The sequence below is a fragment of the Typopeltis vanoorti genome, chromosome 12 (genome assembly GCF_054136105.1).
Source record: "Typopeltis vanoorti isolate ZY-2024b chromosome 12, IOZ_Tvanoo_1.0, whole genome shotgun sequence".
NCBI classification, from domain to species: domain Eukaryota; kingdom Metazoa; phylum Arthropoda; class Arachnida; order Uropygi; family Thelyphonidae; genus Typopeltis; species Typopeltis vanoorti.
Window position 1 is genome coordinate 3,355,616 of NC_143560.1, and position 21,678 is coordinate 3,377,293.

Below are 21,678 nucleotides of genomic sequence, written 5' to 3' on the forward strand. Positions count from 1 at the left end.
TGACAGTGCATGTGAGTCAGTTAAGAAGTGTTTGCATGAAGCAATGGCTGACTGTATACCTAGAATCCGAATAATACATCAAGTAGGGGTTAAATGGATGAATAACACCATTAAGCTTGAGCTGCAAAAAAAGAAACAACTATGGAGAGAATTTAAGGAGAAAGGTGACTGGCAGGCACATGAATGGTATAAAGTGCAGGCCAGAAGAGTAACGAGTGTGGTAAGAAAAGCAAAAAAGGATTATGAAAGAACATTGGCCATGCAGGCTAAAGAGAATCCCAAACAGTTGGTTGTACAGCAGAGGAGAAAGATGAGTTCTGAAATGTGTTAGATGAAGAAATGAGGGAACCGGAAGAAAATGAGATGGTGATTGTCAGAGGAGACTTGAATGGACACATAGGGAGACAGAATAGAGAATGTGAAAGGGTGCATGATGGCCACGGAGTGGGAATGATGAACCAGGAAGGAAAGAGGGTTGTGGACTTTGCAGTAGCATTTGATCTGGCAATTGTGAACTTGTTTTTCTACAAGAGGGAAGAACATTTGATAACATTTAGGAGTGGTAACAACAGTTCACAAATTGACTACATTTTGACTAGAAGAAATCATCGTAAAGTTGTGACAAATTGTAAAGTAATTCCAAAAGATCAAGTAGCACAGCAACGCCGACAGATGTGCACAGACTTTAAAATAAGATCGAAGATAAGAACCTCTGGATGCCATGGGATGAAGAAAATTAAGTGGTTTCGCTTAAAAGAGGAGAGTGTGAGGAATCGTTTTAGGGAGAGGGTGTTAGAGAGGATTTTGGATGGACTGGAAAGTGTACAAGATTGGTGGAAACATAATTCAAAAGTAATCCTGAGCTGTGCAATCGAGGTGCTTGGTGAGACATCTGGAAAGATTAGAGAGCAGAAGGAGGGTTGGTGGTGGAATAATAATGTACAAGTGGCAGTGACAGCTAAGAGGAAGACAAAGCAAGAAGGCAAGAAAGTTGTGGCACAGGCGAAGGCCATGGCATATCAAGATCTGTATGATCAATTAGAAACAAAGGAAGGACAGAGAAAAATTTACCAACTAGCGAAATGTAGAAATAAAGCAGCAAAGGACATCTTACATGTGTGGCAGATCAAAGACGCTGAAGGAAGAGTATTATGGAGGGATGTGGACATCAGAAACAGATGGAGAATATACTTTGAGGGACTTTTGAATGAGGAAAATGCAAGGACTAACAGAGAAGAGGGACAGCCTTCTGAGGGGATGGTGCAGAACATCAGTAGAGTGGAAGTGACGGAGGCCATGAAGAGGATGAGGAATGGAAAATCGGTGGGCCCCAACACGATTCCAGTGGAGGCATGGAAGGCACTAGGGGAAGAAGGAATTGACCTGCTGCGGGACCTGTTCATGAAAGTTTGCCAACAGGAAAATATACCCGAGGAATGGAGGGAGAGTACTCTTGTGCATCCCCTTTACAAGGGTAAAGGGAATGCACAAGACTGTAAAAATTACAGAGGAATAAAGTTAATGTCCCACACAATGAAAATCCTAGAAAGGATTCTTGATGGTAGATCGAAGGAAGGAGATGGAGATTGCAAAGGAACAATTTGGATTCATGCCTGGTAGATCAAAAACAAATGCTATCTTTGGGTTACAGCAGATGATGAAAAAGTATCAAGAGAAACAAAGGCAGCTACATCTGGCATTTATTGATCTGGAGAAAGCATACGATAGAGTGCCAAGGCAAGAATTCTGGAGGTGTCTGAGAGAGAAGAAGGTTCCGGAGAAATATGTCAGGTTGGTGCGGGAAATGTACAGAAATGTGAAGACAAGTGTTCGGACCTGTCTGGGACAGACAGAAAGTGTTCAAGTAACAGTTGGTTTGCATCAAGGGTCAGCATTAAGTCCGTTTCTGTTTAATATTGTGATGGTGGCGGTAACAGAGGACGTGAGAGAAGATGCGCCTTGGACAATGTTGTATGCAGATGACATCTTGCTGAGTGCAGATTCAAGAGAAGACGCGGGAACTAAACTGGAAAGATGGAGAAAAGTACTGGAAGAGAGAGGTATGAGACTGAGCAGAAGTAAGACAGAGTATATGTGTTGCACAGTGGACGGCAGACAGGAGACAGATCTGGAGCTGGAAGCAAATGTCATCAGGAAGGTGAGAGACTTTAGATACTTAGGTTCAACAGTGGAAGAAGATGGAGGAGCTGAGAAGGAAGTGGGATGCAGAATACAAGTGGGTTGGAGGAACTGGAGGTAGATGGCTGGAGTGTTATGTGATAAGAGGGCACCGATCAATCTGAAAGACGAAATCTATAGGACAGTAGTGAGGCCAGGTATGACATATGCTATAGAAACTGTGGCCCTGAGGAAAAATAACATCAGCAGGATGGAAGTAGCAGAGATGAGAATGCTTAGGTGGATGTGCAGTGTGACCAGAAAGGATCATCTGAGAAATGACTCTGTTCAGGGGAATAGTGAAAGTTACAAAATTAGGACCGAAAATACAGGAAGCAAGGTTGAGATGGTTTGGTCATGTGATCAGGAGGGAGGACGAATATGTGGGAAGAAGGGTCATGCAGAGGGATGTGCAAGGAAAGCAGAAGCGTGGGTGGCCAAAGAAGAGATGGAGGGAGCTGGTAGAAGAGGACTTCAGGATGAAGAGCTTGGATGTGGTGACAGCCCAAGACAGGAAGGTGTGGAGGAGACTCATTATCAACAGTGACCCCACTTAAGTCCGAGAAGCTGCAGAAGAAGAAGAAAAGAAAAAATGTATATGACAAAATGATTTTAAAGAATACCAATGGTAGGGAGGTAACCGAATCAGTTGATATAGTTGAATTACTGAGCGAGCACTTTGCAAGAATATATCATCCAGGTGGTGACATTGCAGAAATGAATGAACCAATAGATTATACAGGAATTGTGGTGAATGAAGTGGAGGTGAGTAGTCTATTGCAAAACCTCAATGTCAATACATCTGTGGGATTGGATGGTATACCAGCTCGTGTCATACGTGAAGCGGCTAAAGAATTGTCAGTACCTTTGACCATTTTGTTTACTTTGAATCTCGGGTCTGGATTAGTCCCGAGGGGGTGGAAAAAGGGGAAAATAGTTCCAGTGCATAAAGAAAGTTCCAAGACTACTGTTGTAAATTACCGATCGATTAGCATATCAGGAATAGTTGTCAAGGTCTTGGAGAAATTAGTTAAGAGAAGAATACAGGATTGGATAGATGAAAATGGGATACTGTATGGGGGACAGCATGGTTTCGTGAAGGTAGATCATGCCTCAGTAACTTGCTCACGTTTTATAACATAGTGATGGCTGAACTGGATAAGTGTAATGAGTTTACAGTGATTCTACTGGACCTTGCCAAGGTTTTTGATAGGCTACCACATGGAACTCTAATCAGTAAACTGGAGCAGATGGGGATGGATATAAGGTTGGTGAGATGGATAGGAGGGTGGTTGATGGAAAGATACCAGAGAGTGGTTTATTCAGGAGTTGTGTCCAAAAGATGACTTGTGACTAATGGTGTGCTGCAGGGTTCTGTTCTTGGACCACTACTATTCAATTTGTTCATTAATGATATAGGAAAGGATCTGAGAGGAAGTGTTCACTTGTTTGCTGATGATGCAAAGTTGGGTAGAGCAATTGTGAGTGCACAGGATGTCAAAATTTTGCAAGATGATTTGGATAGTTTGGAGGACTGGGTTAAGGAAAATGGATGTCAGTTTAATGTGGCAAAGTGTAAGGTTATGTATTTTGGGGTGAAAAGATTAGCAGCAGTATATCACATTGGTGGAACTGTACTCCAGGAGACTAATGAGTCCAAGGATTTAGGAGTGTTGGTGGATAGGAAGTTGAAGTTTAGGGGGGGGCTCATCGCAAAAGTGGCTACATCAGCTCATCAAATCACTTGGCTTCTGAAAAATACTTTAACAAGCAGAGACAAACAAGTTATTGTTACTCTGTATCGAGCCTTGATAAGCCCCCATCTAGACTACTGCGCCCACATATGGGCGCCAGGGTTTCTTCTTGATGGGAAGGAGGTGGAGAAGATCCAGAGAAGAGTGACCAAGATGATAGCAGGTCTGTGGAATGAACCTTACGAGAACAGGTTGAAGATTTGTGGGTTGCAAAAATTGGTTGATAGGCGGAAAAGGGGTGATATGATTGAGACATTCAAATTACTGAAGGGTTTCTATAAGATTAATCCAGAAGATATTTTTGAGAATAGGATTAGTGGTGGGAGGACTAGGGGCCATACATGGAAGCTGGGCAAGAATGTGGTTAGCAGGGGTGTTAGAGCTAGGTTTTTTACTTGGAGAGTGGTGAATGAGTGGAATAAGCTGCCAGAGTCTGTTGTGGGTGCTATGATGGTGAGCGAGTTCAAGGCGAGGTATGATAGATACTGTGTGAATGTCGAATAGTGGTTCTTGACATGATGTTAGGGTCTCCCTCGATGAGTCTGTCGACTCCTTGGAGTTGCCCGAAATAATAATAATAATAATACTTATGAAGATTTTTCATCATCTTCCTAGTTGGTTCTCTAGAGATGTCAAACGACACACCCTTATCAATTTCATTCGATCCAGATGCAATATCAACGTTTTCTTGTTGCTTACAGCTACTTGTATTTGCTATATTTTTCTCTTTTGTGGTTTATAAATCCAACCTTTAACCAATAATTCATACTTAAGAATTCGAAAGCTAAAAAAAATTACAGTAAATTTATCTACTTGAATATAACTCGCACTTTTTTTCCCAAAATTAAAGCTAAAAAATCGTGGTGCGAGATATATGCAGGGATTTTCGGAAACTAAAGTTATCAGAAAAAAAAAAACTGCAAATGGTGTGACTCACTAAGAAGCTCCTACTCTCTATCACTACTTTAGGTATCAAGAACAATTTCCTTGTGTGTATTGTCAAAGTTATCTACCCAAATAGCTTCATCTTCTTTTCCATTATTTCAAGCAAAAATTACCAGTAATTTACAAGACTTGAGATACGTTAGGCAGCTATGAAGAAGTGCATATGATTGGTGCGGTATTAACAAAAGATCACGAACCAGAGACAAATTAGCATTTCAACAGTTAAGTCGAAATGCTAATTCTCTTCAACCGAATGTCAAAGAGAAGAGTTAAATCATATGTTGCCAGTGCAACATATGGTTTTTCTTGAGTTTATACAGCAGTTTCTGTTGGAGGGGAGATGTCATTAATTAGTTAGTGCTGTTTTTATCCCCGATGTCTCTAATTGCACTATTTGTTGAGAAATATAATGATTCCATGCGTTAATGATGCATAGCCAAAAATTGCCATGTAACCCCTTAAGACCTTTCTTGTACCCCCTTTGGGTACGTGTACCACACTTTGAGAAACACTGGTGTAGATTGATGAACAAACTAGTTGGCATGTTCTCTTAAGCCAAGCTATTCAGAATAACTCTTTTTGCCTGTAAAAATTATACAAAATTTTTCGATTGCATATTTGACAAAAATAAATGCTTTATTGGCATCATTTGTGTTGTGATGGAGGTGGTGACGGAGGAGGTGAGAGAAGATTTGCCTTGGACTATGTTGTATGTAGATGACATTGTGCTATGTGCAGAATCAAGAGAAGAAGTGGCAGCTAAACTGGAAAGTTGGAGGAAAGTACTGGAAGAGAGAGGTATAAGACTGAGCAGAAGTAAGACAGAGTATATGTGTTGCAAGTGGATAGCAGCCAGGAGACAGATCTGTTGCTGGAAGGAAATGTCATCAGGAAGGCTAGTGACTTTAGATACTTAGGTTCAACAATGAAAGAGGATGGTGAGGCAGAGAAGGAAGTGGGATGCAGGATACAAGCAGGATGGAGGAACTAGAGAGAGAGATGACTGGAGTGCTATGCCAGAGAGTACCGATCAATCTTAAAGGCAAAATCTACAGGACAGTAGTGAAACCAGCTATGACGTATGCTATCGAAACTGTGGCCCTGAGGAAAAATAATATCAGCAGGATGGAAGTGGCGGAGATGAGAATGCTTAGGTGGATGTGCGGTGTGACAGAAAGGATCGTCTGAGAAATGATTATGTAAGGGGAACAGTGAAAGTTACGAACTTAGGAGCAAAGATACAGGAGGCAAGGTTGAGATGGTTTGGTCATGTGATGAGGAGGGAGGAAGAGTATGTGGGAAGAAAAGTCATGCAGATAGATGTGCAGGGGAAGAGGAAGCGCAGATGGCCAAAGAAGAGATGGAGGGAGATGGTGGAGGAGGACTTGAGGATGAAGAACTTGGATGTGGCTAAAGCCCAAGACAGGAGGTTGTGGAGGAGACTCACGACAAACAGCGACCCTACTCAAGTGGGAAAAGCTGCAGAAGAAGAAGAACTGGCATCATTTATGTACAAATATGACTACTTAAAAATGTTACTAAACCATTACATGCATCTACAAGTGTAAAAAAAAAAAAAAAATATTCTTATCAGTTTGATAAATGATAAAAAGATAAGAATCTTTTTATCATTTTTATTCTTATCTGATAAGAATCTGATTCTTATCAGATTCTTATCTTTTTGCAAAGAACATAGGTCACAGATCAGGAAAATGAGAAGTAGTGTGAAAGAAGAAATTGGTATGTGAAAGAGAAACAATGAAACAAAATCCTAGAAAAGTGAATAGTTCTTTGCGTAGAAGAAAAGGACAAGTAGGAAGACAACTTGAATTATCAGAGATAAATAATGAGTGACATAAGCTTAGCCAATAAAGACTGACAGTTTCATGAATATGAAGTGTTTGGAATTTCATCACATATATTAAGGAAATATGCAAAGGAAATATCAGCACTCTTGATGAAGAAGAATTCAACAACAAGAAGAGCTCTAAAATAATGAAAGAAAGAAAAACAGTGCCACTGCCTAAGGGACAGGGAATTAAGATCAGCAGTGCCAAACTATACACCAGTTCATTTATTAGATTCATGTACTAATTAATACTATAGTTATCAGTAAAGGAAAAGTATCTTGCTGGAAAGGCTGGTTAGAGATGAAAATATGAAACTTAAGTAAATAGATGAGGAATCTTTCTTTTCAGAGGGGAAGTATGGGTTTGTTTTAAGGACAGACTTGTTTGTAACTTGATTACACTTTGTAGTAAGTGACAATTACATTGGACAGAGCATAAGTTTATATGGTAATTTTTCTGAATTTTACATTTGATAGAAAATCACATGACAAACTACTGTGAAAACTGAAGAAAAATGGAGATGGAAAGTCCAGTTTTAGCTTCTATACAGGGATGTATACAAGCTAAAAATTATGATGGACAGAAAACTAGAGTTAAAGGAACACATTACAAAAGTTATGAGATTAGAAAATGTGATATGATACGATAGCTTTGTGTTGTCTAATATGTACCTCCCAAGATGAGTCTTCTGACTTCACAGAAGTCCTGAATAATAATAATAACTTTCCAGATTATAAAAATGACTATTCCACAATTTGAATCAGAAATATGTTGCTTTCTATTATAATTATTATTATTATCACAGAACCTCTATGAAGCCATTAGATTCACTGCAGCAGGTCCACCAGAAGTACCATAAAAACACCACTTAAAAATTCATGTACTTTGTCCACTGAGCAGAATATTTATTAACATCATGGTATGGAAAAGAACCCAAAAAATTCTGTAGTATTTAAGTGTGTCAAACAATTGGATTATTTGATTTTATAATTGCAACTTGTTGCCTGGATAGTAAATGGATTTTAATATCTTCTTAAAAATCATCAAAAACAATGCAAGGCATGATAACATAACAGTGAATCATTTTCAAATGAAAGACAAATATATAATATAATAATCAGCTATTACATCATCATACCCACATACCCATTAAAATAACTTTTGGTGGATCCATGAATTCTTTCATACAATATTTTCTTTCAGAGCTGAAAGAACAATAAAATAAGCATATATTTTAATGCAAAAACTTACTGAATGGGAACAAAAGATATTTAAAAATTCATAACCTCAACAAAAAAAAATATTATATCAAATGTAAAATTTAATTATTATTTCTACTTTGGAGATGAGAGAATGTATGGTATATTGTAGAATCAAATAGAATCTGGAGGGAATAATAATAGTTATAGAATACCGATAATGCCGAAATCCCGAAACAGGACACACAATTCCTATCAAACAAAAAGAACATAAATGACACATTAAATATAATAATTATGGTGAAGCTGGCCTTTCTGATTTTCTGATCATGCCCTGAACACCTTACACAGAATTAACTGGAAAAGCCCGACCTGTCTACATCACACCAAAACATGGTATGAACACAAATTTAAGGAAGCCTGTGAGATTATTACCAACCACCCCAATCTGAACAATAATGATGGTCTAAAAATCCCAAACATATGGAAGGCATATATTAGATGCACAAAAAATTCCTCTCTAAGAGCAACTATAAACAGGATTGAAGAAAATTCAGGATCCTAAATCAGAAATAACAATTGTAATACTAAAAATAAGACATCATTGTTACTGAAAGAAAACAATCTGTAAGAAAGAATGTTTATTCATCATCATCAAATTCCTGCCATGAACCCTCAAGGGGTGTACAAGATATGATAGTATTACATGAAAAAAATTACATCATTACTAACTTCCTATCTACAATTTTCCTCCAAATCAGTCTGTTGTCAAGACTCCAACATCATCAGATCTTATATTTCTATCGTATAAGGCACTTTGTACTGTATCAATCCACCTATATCTTGGTCTTCCTCTGGGTCGTTTTGCTGCCAACCTGGCAGAGAACACTTGTTTTGCGAATCTTTCTTCACCAATTCTGTTTAAGTGACCATACCACCTGAGATTAGCTCTGCTAACACATTCCTGGATGCTGACAATGTCAAGTTCTTTCCTAATATCTTCGTTTTTAATATGATATTGCCATTGATGCCATCTGTTCACACCTCTAATCTTTCTCAGGACTCTCATATCTGCAGTCTCTAGTCTTTGGTCAAGTGTTTTACATCTGACCCAGCTCTCAGATCCATAAGTTAAAATTGGTTTGAACACTGTCTTGTATACAGCTAATTTAGTGTTCCGACTAATTTCTCTCTTATTCCATATGAATTTATTCAATTGACTTCCCATCATACCAGCTTTGCTGATTCTGTTGTCTATTTCTATATTTAATTTACCATCTTCACTAAAAATCATGCCTAAGTAGCTGAAATATTTTACTTGTTCAACAGGTTCTACATTCACAACACAGTTGACATTTTCAATGATTCTGCCTAGTTTCATTGTCTTTGTCTTTTTATTACTGACCTTCATACCATATCTACTGCAACAGTTATTCAATTTAGTCAAGGAAACTTGTAGCAGATTTATTTAGACGTATAACATCATCCGCATAAAGCAAAGAGCTGACATTAACATCTCCAATTTTGATATCATGTTTAAAACCACTTTCCTTCATAATGTGATCCATATAGATAATGAATAACAGAGGGGATAATGTACATCTTTGTCTCACACCAGATTTAACATTAAACCATCTTCCTGTACTTCCTTCAATTCTAATTGCTGACTTACAACTCAAATAAAGACTAAGTATTGCTTGATATAATGCCCCATTGACACCATACAACTGTAGAGTTTTGAACAGCTTATCTCTTGGCACCTTGTCATATGCCTTTTCCAGATCTACAAAACTTAAATACAGATCTTTGTTATATTCTCATGATTTCTCAATTGCCTGAATTCAGCTTCTTCTTTACCAAGCTTCCCTTCCACAATCCTTCTCAACTGTTTTTCAAGTATACTTGAATAAATCTTACCAGGAGCACTCAAACACTCAGTAGGGAAATACCTTTGTAATCTCACATTCAGTTTTATTTCCCTTTTTTTTAATATATATGGGTACTATGAAAGCTCTACTCCAACATCTGGAATTCTCCCTCTGTCCAGGCCTTCTGAACTATGCAGTGCAGTCCCTGTAATGTCCAAACACCTTTCAATTTCCAAATCACACCAGCTTTCCTTGTTAGTTCAGGGCATCCTTATACATCTAATGCAGCCAATTTTGGATTGTCAAGACACCTGAATTTGTCCAGACGTTTTCACAATATTCATGTGTACACAAATAAAACTTATACAGGCATTTCAACTGAAGGTATGTTAGCCACTTTTGTATGGAGCTGACTGGTTTCCCCTCACAAAATCTCAAGTCTTTCATCTTGCAAAACAGGGAAATCAGAAAGAAAATGAAAACACATTCTATTTACACACATAATACACTGGTCTCACATCCTTACTGCTTTGCACTTAAAAATAAAACCAAAACAACCAACTGACAAACAAACAAATCTAACTATTATTATAATAATTTGTTTAGATAGAAAAATCAGATTATGTCGAAAGAAATTCTTATCCAAATGGAGAATCAATAATATAGATTCAACAATTTCAGCTCCAGGTTGCAATCAGTTTTCTCAGTATTTTGTATAAGTTACCACTATCATTATTTATAAACTTGATATGTTAATAGCTAATGTATGAAAAGTGTTATGACTACAGTATTACTAATAGCTTGTGTAGTAATTAATAATAATACATCATCATCATAATGCTAATTATGGGTATAGACCATATTGATCTGTTCTAATCTCATTACTGGCATTGGTGAGTACGGGCATGGTAAACCCGAGATAACCGAGTAGACCTGATCTGATTTCCTACGATATACACTTGGTCTATCATATCTGTAGACTGGTCTATTACTCTTCTTTCCTCTACTCTCTTTTACTTCTTACCACAACTCCCAGTGCTATTAGAGCAATTTGAGGGTGAGGATGTGGTAACTCTTCCTATCAAACTCTAGTTTCTGCTATCTACTAAAAAAAAAAAAAAAAAGCAAGTCTAGTTGCCTTAAGATGGCAGTCCCCACCACTAGGATACCTATCGTAACGCTAGTCACTTGACATAGGGAAACACGTTACTTTCAATCATCATCATCAAATTCCTGACATGTAACCTCAAGGGGTGTACAAGATATGATAGTGCTACATAAACAATTTACATCATTACTAACTTCCTATCTACAATTTTCCTCCAAATCAGTCTGTTACCTGTCAAGACTCCAACATTATCAGATCTCATATTTCTATTGTCTAAGGCACTTTGTACCATATTAATCCACCTATATCTTGGTCTTCCTCTGGGTCATTTTCTGCCAACCTGGCAGAGAACACTTGTTTTGCTAATCTTTACTCGCCCATTCTGTTTAAGTGACCATACCACCTGAGATTAGCTCTGCTAACGCATTCCTGGATGCTGACAATGTCTAGTTTTTCCCTAATATCCTCGTTTTTTATATGATATTGTCACTGATGCCATCTGTTCATGCCTCTAATCTTTCTCAGGACTCTCATATCTGCAGTCTCTAGTCTTTAGTCAAGTGTTTTACTTCTGACCCAGCTCTCAGATCCATAAGTTAAAACTGGTTTGAACACTGTCTTGTATACAGCTAATTTAGTGTTTTGACTAATTTCTCTTTTATTGCATATAAATTTATTCAGTTGGCTTCCTACCATACCAGCTATATTGATTCTGTTGTCTACTTCCATATTCAATTTACCATCTTCACTAAAAATCGTGCCTAAGTAGCTAAAATGTTTTACTTGTTCAAACAAACAAATCTAACTATTATTATAATAATTTGTTTAGATAGAAAAATCAGATTATGTCGAAAGAAATTCTTATCCAAATGGAGAATCAACAATATAGATTTAACAATTTCAGCTCCAGGTTGCAATCAGTTTTCTCAGTATTTTGTATAAGTTACCACTATCATTATTTATAAACATGATATGTTAATAGCTAATGTATGAAAAGTGTTATGACTACAGGTTCTCCGTTCACAACACAGTTGACATTTTTAACATTTCTACCTATTTTCATTGTCTTTGTCTTTTTTTATTGCTGCCCTTCATGCCATAATTATTACAACAGTTATTCAATTTAGTCAGGGAATCTTGCAAACTTGTAGCGGCTTTATTTAGATGTATAACATCGTCTGTAAGGCAGAGCTGACATCAACATCTCCAATTCTGATATCATGTTTAATACCACTTTCCTTCATAATATGATAAATATATATTTAATGAATAACAGAGGGGATAACGTACATCCTTGTCTCACACCAGATTTAACATTAAACCATCTTCCTGTACTTCCTTCAATTCTAACTGCTGACTTGCAACTCAAATAAAGACTAAGTATTGCTTGATATAATGCCCCATTAACACCATATAACTGTAGCGTATTGAATAGCTTCTCTCTTGGCACCTTGTCATATGCCTTTTCCAGATTGACAAAACTTAAATACAGATCTTTGTTATATTCCCATGCTTTCTCAACTATTTGTCATAAAGTGAAGATCTGATCCTGACACCTCTATTTGGTCTGAATCCAGCTTGTTCTTCACCAAGCTTTTCTTCCACAATTCTTCTCAACCGTTTCTCAAGTATACTGGTATAAATCTTTCCAGGAATGCTCAGTATGGAAATACCTCTGTAATTCTCACATTCAGTTTTATTTCCCTTTTTATATATATGGGTACTATTAGAGCTCTACTCCAATCATCTGGAATTCATCCCTCTGTCCAGGCCTTCTGAACTATGCAGTGCAGCAACTGTAAGACTTTTATACCACCATACTTCAGCATTTTCTGATCGAATATCATCTACTCCTGCTGCCTTTCCACTTTTCAAGCCTTTAATGGCTTTTTCTACTTCAAGTATGGATATGTATTCTTGACACTATGCCTGTTTAGTGTTTTTTACCACTGTGCTATCACTGCTTGTTTCATTTAGCAATTTTTTGAATTAATTACTCCATACTTCAAGGATATCTTTTTCTCCTGTTTTCATGTCACCTTTATCATCTCTAACTCCTTTTACAGCAATCTATCCTCCATTTCTAAGCTTCTTCAACAACTCCAGAAATCTTACTACCTTCTTGATATTTATTTTCTATGCAATATTCAAAATGCAATATGCAATGTTCTTGCCAAAGTCCACCCATGACTTTTGTTTAGCTAGTTTTACACAGTGTTTAGCTTTCTTACATTAGTCTCTCTGTATTCTCTAAGAGCACAAGCTGACTTATTTGCCAGGAACTTTTAATATGCTTTCTTCTTTTCCTTCACTGCCTCTTTAACTTCCTGTGTCCACCATGGAGTTCTGATTTTTCTAAAGTTCACATCTGAGAGCTGCTCAACTTTTATTCACATTAAAACTTTCTTACATGTCATCTTTTCAATATGAAATTCAATTTTATAACATCTCAACATTAACATGTTGAAATGTTAATGTTGAGATCAATTAAAAAAAAAAATATATATATATTATTATTAACACCAGACCTCCATGCACTCAAAAGAATTATTGTGGGAGGTACATATTCTTACACATAAAGTCCATCAAACTGTGCTTTAAACTCATTCACTACATCTGCATTTACCACGATGTTAGGCAATGCAATTCCACTCACCAAACACTCTCAAATTAAAGAACCTGTTTCTTATGCCACTGATAACACCCTCCTTATACAACTTCTGTGGATGTCCCCGTGTTCCATCCCCTTTTACCCATTCTATGAAAAATGTCTTCAAAATTAACCTGGTAATAATCCTTTACCAACTTAAATGACTTAATCATATCCCCTCTCTTCCTCCTATTCACGTCTCTGCAAAATACATTCCTTTCATATTCCACATTTCAAAGACCAATTACCACCTTAGGCAGTCTTCTTTGGATCCCATCCAATATATCCTCATCACCATGAAAACCAGGGATTGAATCTGTGCACAATCCATACAAGGCCTGATAAAGGCATTATACAATAGAATCTGAACCTCCCTATTTCTGCATGTTAAAGTGCTATACATCATAGCATAATCTGATGTGATGTCTTCACAACTTGTGGAATGTGACTTCTGAACTTCAGATATTTGTCCACCACCACTGCAAGATCTTTTCACGTCCTCCAATATTTCTCCATTAAGTATATACTTTACATCCGATTGTTGAATACCAAATTTTAGATCCTAATCCTTTGGAATAGTGAACAAACAATTCCATACCATTATTCACTCATACAATTTATTCAAATCCTCCAGTGAGGCCACAACATCTAGTTGATTCCTCATCACTTGCCTCAATTTTTGCATCATCTGAAACAGTGGTACACCACTAGATAAACCCATGCCAATATCATATCCAACTCACTAGTTTAATGACCAATGTGTGGTGCAGCAATCTATCAAAAGTCTTTGCAAACTCTAAGTATACCACTGTATATCTTCCTTGTCTCCAATACATGCTTCGCCTTGTTATAGTACATAAGCAAGTTCGTAAAACATGACCTCCCTTTAACAAACCCATGCTGACAAGCACAGAGAATACTATTGTTATCAACCCACTTTTCTATCCTATGTCTCACCAATCTCTCTCTCTAATGCAGTGCAGCAACTGTAAGACTTTTATACCACCATACTTCAGCATTTCTGATCGAATATCATCTACTCCTGCTGCCTTTCCACATTTCAAGCCTTTGATGGCTTTTTCTACTTCAAGTATGGATATGTACTCCTGACTGTATGCTTGTTTAGTTTTTTTACCACTGTGCTATCACTGCTTGTTTCATTTAGCAATTTTTTTGAAGTAACTACTCCATCACCATTTTTGTGAAATAGAAAAATTTTACCTTTCTTCCACTCCTTTGGGACCTCAGCTATTGCAAAATTCTTGTTAAACAGGTAGGCCAAGGCTGATCCTAACTCCTTGGAACATTCCTCTAAGACACATGGTAATATGTCATCAGGTCCTATTGCTTTATTGTCATCAAGTCCTATTGCTTTATTGTCATCTAGCTTACTTAACCACTTATATACATCTTTCTCATTTACCATTAAGTCTTCTCATTTTATTTTATTGTCTATACTCATGCTTCTGATTTTACACTGAGGATGAAACCTAATGAACTACTCACTGAATACTTCAACAATGTCCTATGCAGCAGTTACAATTTGTTACAATTTCCTAATTTCATTCATTAACATCATCTTGTCATAATCATTCTTTTTTCTATTTGCTACATATTGAAAAAAACTTCTGAGGGTTTTCATTGACCTGATTATCTAATCCCTGGTCATACTGCACTTTTGCTCTCCTTACTAACAGAGTGACATCCCTGTCCTGCTTTTGATGCTCTTAATACAACTGATTATTAAAATTATTCATCTTGTGCTACCTGCAAGTGACTTCTTCAAAATTTCATACATTCCATTTAACACCTACCTTATTCAGCATTTTGACATTCAGAATATATTCACACATTGATGCTCTTAAGTATTTCTTTGTCAGTTCGAATGAGGCATTCATTACCTTTCTGCTTAACTCCTCATTTCAAGCTGTCTCCTAAGCTTTTCATAATCATCAGCCTTGTAACTCTACATATATCCTTTTCTCACAGAAGTCTTCATATAGCCAGCCACAACCCAGGTGATGACTTCATGATCACTATCACTGACTGGAGCAAAACCCCACTAACAATTATATCCACTGTTGAAATGATCAGATCTCAGGTTCTTGAATCTGTGCTCTCCTTGACATACTGCTTAAGATAGTTGTCTCTCTCAAGAACTCAAGAAATTCATTTTCCTTATTCCAAATGAAGTCTCTTCGTTCCAATCTATACTGCCATGTTTAAAATCATCCTAAAAATAATCACCCTTCCCTTGTTCACCATTGTAAGTAGCTTATACATTTCTTCATCACCTCCCTCTATGTTCCCTGGAATATAGCAACATCCAACTAAATATCTCTTCCTATCACCCTCCATCTCACACCACACTGCCTTAAAACTATTGCCACTATTTCCCTCTTTCATGTCTATCTTATGTGAACATAATTCTCCTTCTATCATCAGCAACATTGCCCCATACTTGTTGTCCTTTCTATCCTTTCAAAAAATCAAACAAACAAACAAAAAAAACTCTGTACTTTTCCAAATGAGGATATCATCTTCATTGAACCATGTTTCACTTATTCCCACAATCGTTGGGCAAGTGAACTCAATCAGTGAAACAATTTGATTTCACTTATTTTGAATACTCCTGGAATTTGTAAATAAATACAACAGTTCACTTTTATGCCTATAACCAGTCCTACCCAAGCCACTTCTCCCCACCATGCTTGCCCAATCACCTTTATCATTGATTACCCCATATATTTCCTCAATCTCAAATATCCCACTCACATAACAATCCATTCCATTTCTATGCTGATCATCTCCAAACATGCATTCAGTACTATTTCCAACATCCAGTCTCCCCATGCTGTGTCTCCTCCACCTGGGCTACCCCCCCCCCCCATTGTTCCTGTTCCACTTGCATTCCCATTCTCTCTTCATCTCTCACATTACTACTATTTCTATAGGTATTTACATATATCCTTTCATGGATGGAAGCTACATAAAAAAAAAAATCTCTCACACTACTATTTCTAATGCCAAGCACTTCAGTCTCTTCCATTCCACTCTCCTGATCTTTCACTTCACCTCTTATTTCCTCTGATCTCTTGCTTGCATCACACACTTCCTTATAAGAAACAGTTTCTCCAGTTCCCTCACTCTAAAGCCATTCAAATGCAGTCCATCACATTTATACAAATCCATTTTTCCCTCAAATACATGCCACACATCTACAAACTGCCACTGACTTCTCCTCACACAGCTCTGCTAGCATACCATTCATGATTCTCTCTCTCTGTCTTAACTCGTCATTGTCATACCTTGGTAACAAACTGACAGCATTATCCACTATACTATCTTTCACTTCCTTAATAATCTCCTCATGTCCATCCTTACCCTCTCCTTCTGTCCAACAAAGTCATTCGTTCCCACAATCACCAGTAACGCTCTTGCTCATTTCCTCCGCATCTCCAAGGCATAAATTATCCTGCTCATTCTCCCTCCTAGATAGCAGACATTATGGACTGTCTCATTAACCAATCCTCTAACAATGATCTCCATACACTGATATTCTCAAGTCATTCAATACCTGTTTTTTTTTTCTCAGTGTTTTCATTAATTTCTTTTTTCTTTATTTGTTTTGTTCTATTTTTTTGCACTCTTTCATTTGTTTCCACTAAATGTCTAATATCACTCTGCATATTCATCATTTCATTTTTCATTTTGAACAACTCTTTCCTCAAATATTTCACCCCAGAATTTCACTCTCTGTTGCTCCGATAATCCTGCTACCTGTTGTTCTACTGCACCTTTCTTCCATTTCCTCATTCTGACTTCCTTTCACTTCCATAGTACTTACTTTCATTTCTTCATTCATACATTCTTTCACTCCATCAATCCCACTAGCTTTCATCCCATTATTCACATAGTCTTTTGCGCACAAATTTATGCCAAGTTTCATTCCTACAATCTGGTTTGCATTCACTGATAACTTGTCTGACAAAACATTTCACTTTCCACAAATCCATACTTCCCTCGGTCTCATGTTCAGTCTCTTCACAAACACATCTTGCACATTTTGCCATGCATACATGTTACACTCATGACATTGGACTTTTAGAAAAAGTCTACCTCATTAATAACGTTTGATATGCAGATCTTGTTTGTAGCACCATTTTATTCCATTTAAAGCAAGATTCAAAAATTCAATAAAAGAAAGTCAGCAACAGATCTACAAAGCCCAAATGTGTGATGCAATCACCACACAGTTAGTAAGCCATCAAAAATATACAATATTATACTAAAGTGCACACAATATCACCAGTTATTTACACAAAATATCAATCTTCTTTTCCAGAGCTCATTACCAATGACATTTATATAGCGACCCTCTAGGGGCAGTTTTTTCTATGATGTTTTAAAATAAAAGAGCATATGAAACAGTTTTAGTTTTGTTACATTATCAATAGCAAACTTGGGAGGCTATTGCATCTAACCATCCCTAATAACCCAAGAAGAACCAATAGAGATTAAAATTTAAGTTCATGATGTTTTAAAATTCAGTGTAATGATTGTACTTAGCTTTAATAATATCACTGAAAACTGAAATATCTATGGTCTTTCCTGCAGTGAAAGTCCATTTTTCTTCTTCTTCTTCTTCCTGTCATGGATTTTATGCCAAGTGGCCTGTTCTGGTCTCATCCTATCACTTTCTTGGTCTTCCAATTTTTCTTTTTCCATTTATTTTCTATTATTATTATTATTACCCCAAGACCTTATGGAGTCAAAGACTCGTGACACACTCAAACAAGACACACTTAAACACACTCAAACTCCTTGCTGACACCACACTTTCAGGCAAGGCACTACAATCATTTACAACTCTGCACGAAAAAAACCTGCCTCTCACTCCCCTACTCACACACTCTTTATACAGTTTCCAGGGATGATCTCTGGTTCTCCCCCCATCTCCCACTATTTTCTGTAGAACTCCTCCAGCACTGATCCTATAACAACCCCTTACCAACTTGTAGGTCTCTATCATATCTCTCCCTCTTCCTCCTGTCCACCAGACTCTGCAAATTACATCTTCTCAATCTTTCCTCATACTCGACATAAGAATCTGACTACCTTAGTCAGTCACCTTTGGACCCTTTCCAACATCTCTTCATCCTTCTGAAAACCAGGTGATATCCGGATAATATTTCTGACAGTCTTCCTTTGTCCATTCTATTTAGATATTCTATTCATTTTTGTTTATATTCACTTACACAGTAGTTAACTGGTTTTATATTCAAAGATTATAAAATTTCTTCATTTTTTTTATGGTCCCACATGTATATCCAGTTGTTTTGCAAAAAAGAAATTTCATTTCTGCTGTTTAAATCTGCTCTTCATTCTTCTTTTTTATGGTCCATGTTTCAATTCCATATTTCCATATAATAAAGATGGTTTAGACAGATGCTATATAGTCTGATTCTGGTATGTTTTTGTACCAGGGATGGCTGAAATATATTATTTATTATGCTGTTTACTTTAGCAAAATATAACATTTTAAATAATTTATGGGTGCACCTTTTTGATAACTCGTATAGCAGAGTATATAAGTTCTTTTCACTATACCCTTAGTATTATATTTTGGTCTAGCTACTCACTGATGAGATCTCAATAAAGATCGAAACCAGTCTGAGTAGTGACCTCCCACCATAATGTATAATATCATACATCTCCTAGGAGATTGGTTTTACATTATGGAAAATACTAAGAATAACGATCAGACCTTTCCCCACCTTTGCTACGAGTTGCTCTAGTTTGTACTACGTACTTGAACTATGTGCCTTAGCTTATGCTAGTAGTCGCCGATACTTTTATAGTTACTATATTTGGCATGAAACTCTTTGATTCCGATCTTTGAGTTTCTTATTCGGTTTTGAAACAATGTGGAATTTAATATCCCCTTAATTTAAATAACATTTTTAATGTCAACATCTTTTTTCATCTCAATATGATAGGTCACATCCCAAGTACGTGAAAGTATTTACTTGTTCTAATATTTTACTATCTATCACTGTTTTACTTCTTATTAGGTTTTCTATTTCGAAAACCAGTATCTTTACTTTATTCTTATATTATATTGTTCTGAAATTTTATTTAATGATTTTATTGATCTTTGCAAATCATCTGCAAATTCTGGCTATCTTTGGGCTCATACTCAAAACACCAAGTTTCGTTCCCAGTAACTCATTTTCCAACCATTTCTAATGAAACAAATGTCATAAATAGTTGACACAACACTAATGATGGTTGCCGCTTTCAACAACAAAAAGATACAACAGGTGGCGCCACTAGTTTCTTCTATTTCCGAAAAGTTCGGTTTCTTTTTGGACAGAGGGTGTGTGTGTGTGTATATATATATATGTTTGTAATTAATTTTTTAACTTGGGGATACTGTATATTAGGGTTACCAAGTAATTTTATATAAGCTTGGTTATTTAACTCCTAATCCCAAGTATGAAAACAATTAAGTTTGCGCCTGAAACATAGTTCAAGTCGAAAGACGGTACGACACCAGGGCAACTCATTGTAAAGATGGGTAAAGCTCTGATCACTATTCTTAGTATTTTCCATAATGTAAAGCACATCTCACTAAAAGATGTATACTGCAATACATTATGGGTAGGTTCACTACCCAGACTGGTTTCAACCTTTTTTGAGGTCTCCTCAGTGAGTAGCTAGACCCTAAATACCAAGGTTTAGTAATACAGAGCCTTATCAACTTTACCTATAGAAGTTGCTACATTACCCTAAATACCAAGGTTTAGTAATGCCGTACCATCTTTAGACTTGAACTATGTTTCAAGTCTAAAGATGGGATTGGGATTAGGAGTTAAATAACCAAGCTTATATAAAATTACTTGGTAACCCTAATATACAGTATCCCCACGTTAAAAAATTAATTACATCTGTATCTCCTCCAGAGATTCTTATTAAAAATAAAAACACCTTGTAGCAACTTCTATAGGTAAAGTTGATAAGGCTCTGTATTACTAAACCTTGGTACTTAAGGTCTAGCTACTCACTGAGGAGACCACAAAAAAGGTTGAAACCAGTCTGGGTAGCGACCCCACCCATAATGTATTGCAGTATACATCTTTTAGTAAGATGTGCTTTACATTACGGGAAAATACTAAGAATAGTGATCAGAGCTTTACCCACCTTTACAATGAGTTGCCCTGGTGTCGTACCATCTTTAGACTTGAACTATGTTTCAGGTGCAAACTTAACTGACTGTTTGCATACTTGGGATTAGGAGTTAAAATAACCAAGCTTATATAAAATTACTTGGTAACCCTAATATATATATATATCAAAAAATATACATCCTTGCCTTACTTTACTCCTCTTGATATGTCTTTCCATTCTGATATTTGTTCTAATTTGACTGCTATTTTATTTCCTATATATCAGTTTAAACAATTTTAATCTATTAATTTTATCAAAGGCTTTTTTGTAATCAATAAAGGTCTTGTGCATTTCTTTTTGAAATCCACTTCTCTTTTCAATTAATAATTTTAGAGTAAAAATTGCGTCTATGCAAGAACATCCTTTTTGGAATCCATCCTGTTTTTCTAGTAGTTTGTTTTCTACAATACTATTTAGTTTCTCTATTAATATTCTTGAATATATTCTATCAAGACTCATCGAGGGGAGGCCCCCCCCCCCAAGAAACACAAAGTCTATCGTACCACTCATTGACCTTTCTCGCTCTCACCACTCCATCAGGCAATGCATTCCATGGTTCAACCACCCTCCATGCAAAGAAACCACTCCTCACCCTCTTGCTCACAGTTTCCTTTCGTAACTTCCAGGGATGGCCCCTTGTCATGACTCCTTCCCGCTGTTCAACCAAGCAAAAGAACTCCCCAGTGTCAACCCTGTAACCACTTCTCAACAGTTTAAAAGTCTCAATCATATCACCTCTCCTTCTTCTATCCACTTCTATATTTGTACCCTGCATTTAGCAGACTAATTCCCCTAATAGTTATTTCAATCATCTTTATTTTCTTTTTTATAAATTGGAATAACCAATGGTTTTTTTCAAGAATTTTGATTTTTATTTTTTAGAAATCTAGACCATA

The 21,678-nt window shown here is 36.7% G+C and overlaps 1 protein-coding gene across 7 annotated transcripts in view; it reads right to left on the reverse strand.

Moving 5' to 3' along the window:
• LOC150100549 (uncharacterized) overlaps positions 1 to 21,678 on the reverse strand; it is an 844,187-nt gene that overhangs the window by 589,032 nt on the left and 233,477 nt on the right. For all 7 annotated transcript variants that reach the window (XR_016549159.1, XM_090401348.1, XM_090401347.1 and 4 more), the window contains one exon: positions 7,874 to 7,932. Coding sequence is in view for 6 of the 7 variants with exons in the window: in XM_090401348.1 (XP_090257474.1) it covers positions 7,874 to 7,932 (59 nt within the window). In the remaining variant the exon portion in view is untranslated. The remainder of the gene's footprint in view (positions 1 to 7,873; positions 7,933 to 21,678) is intronic.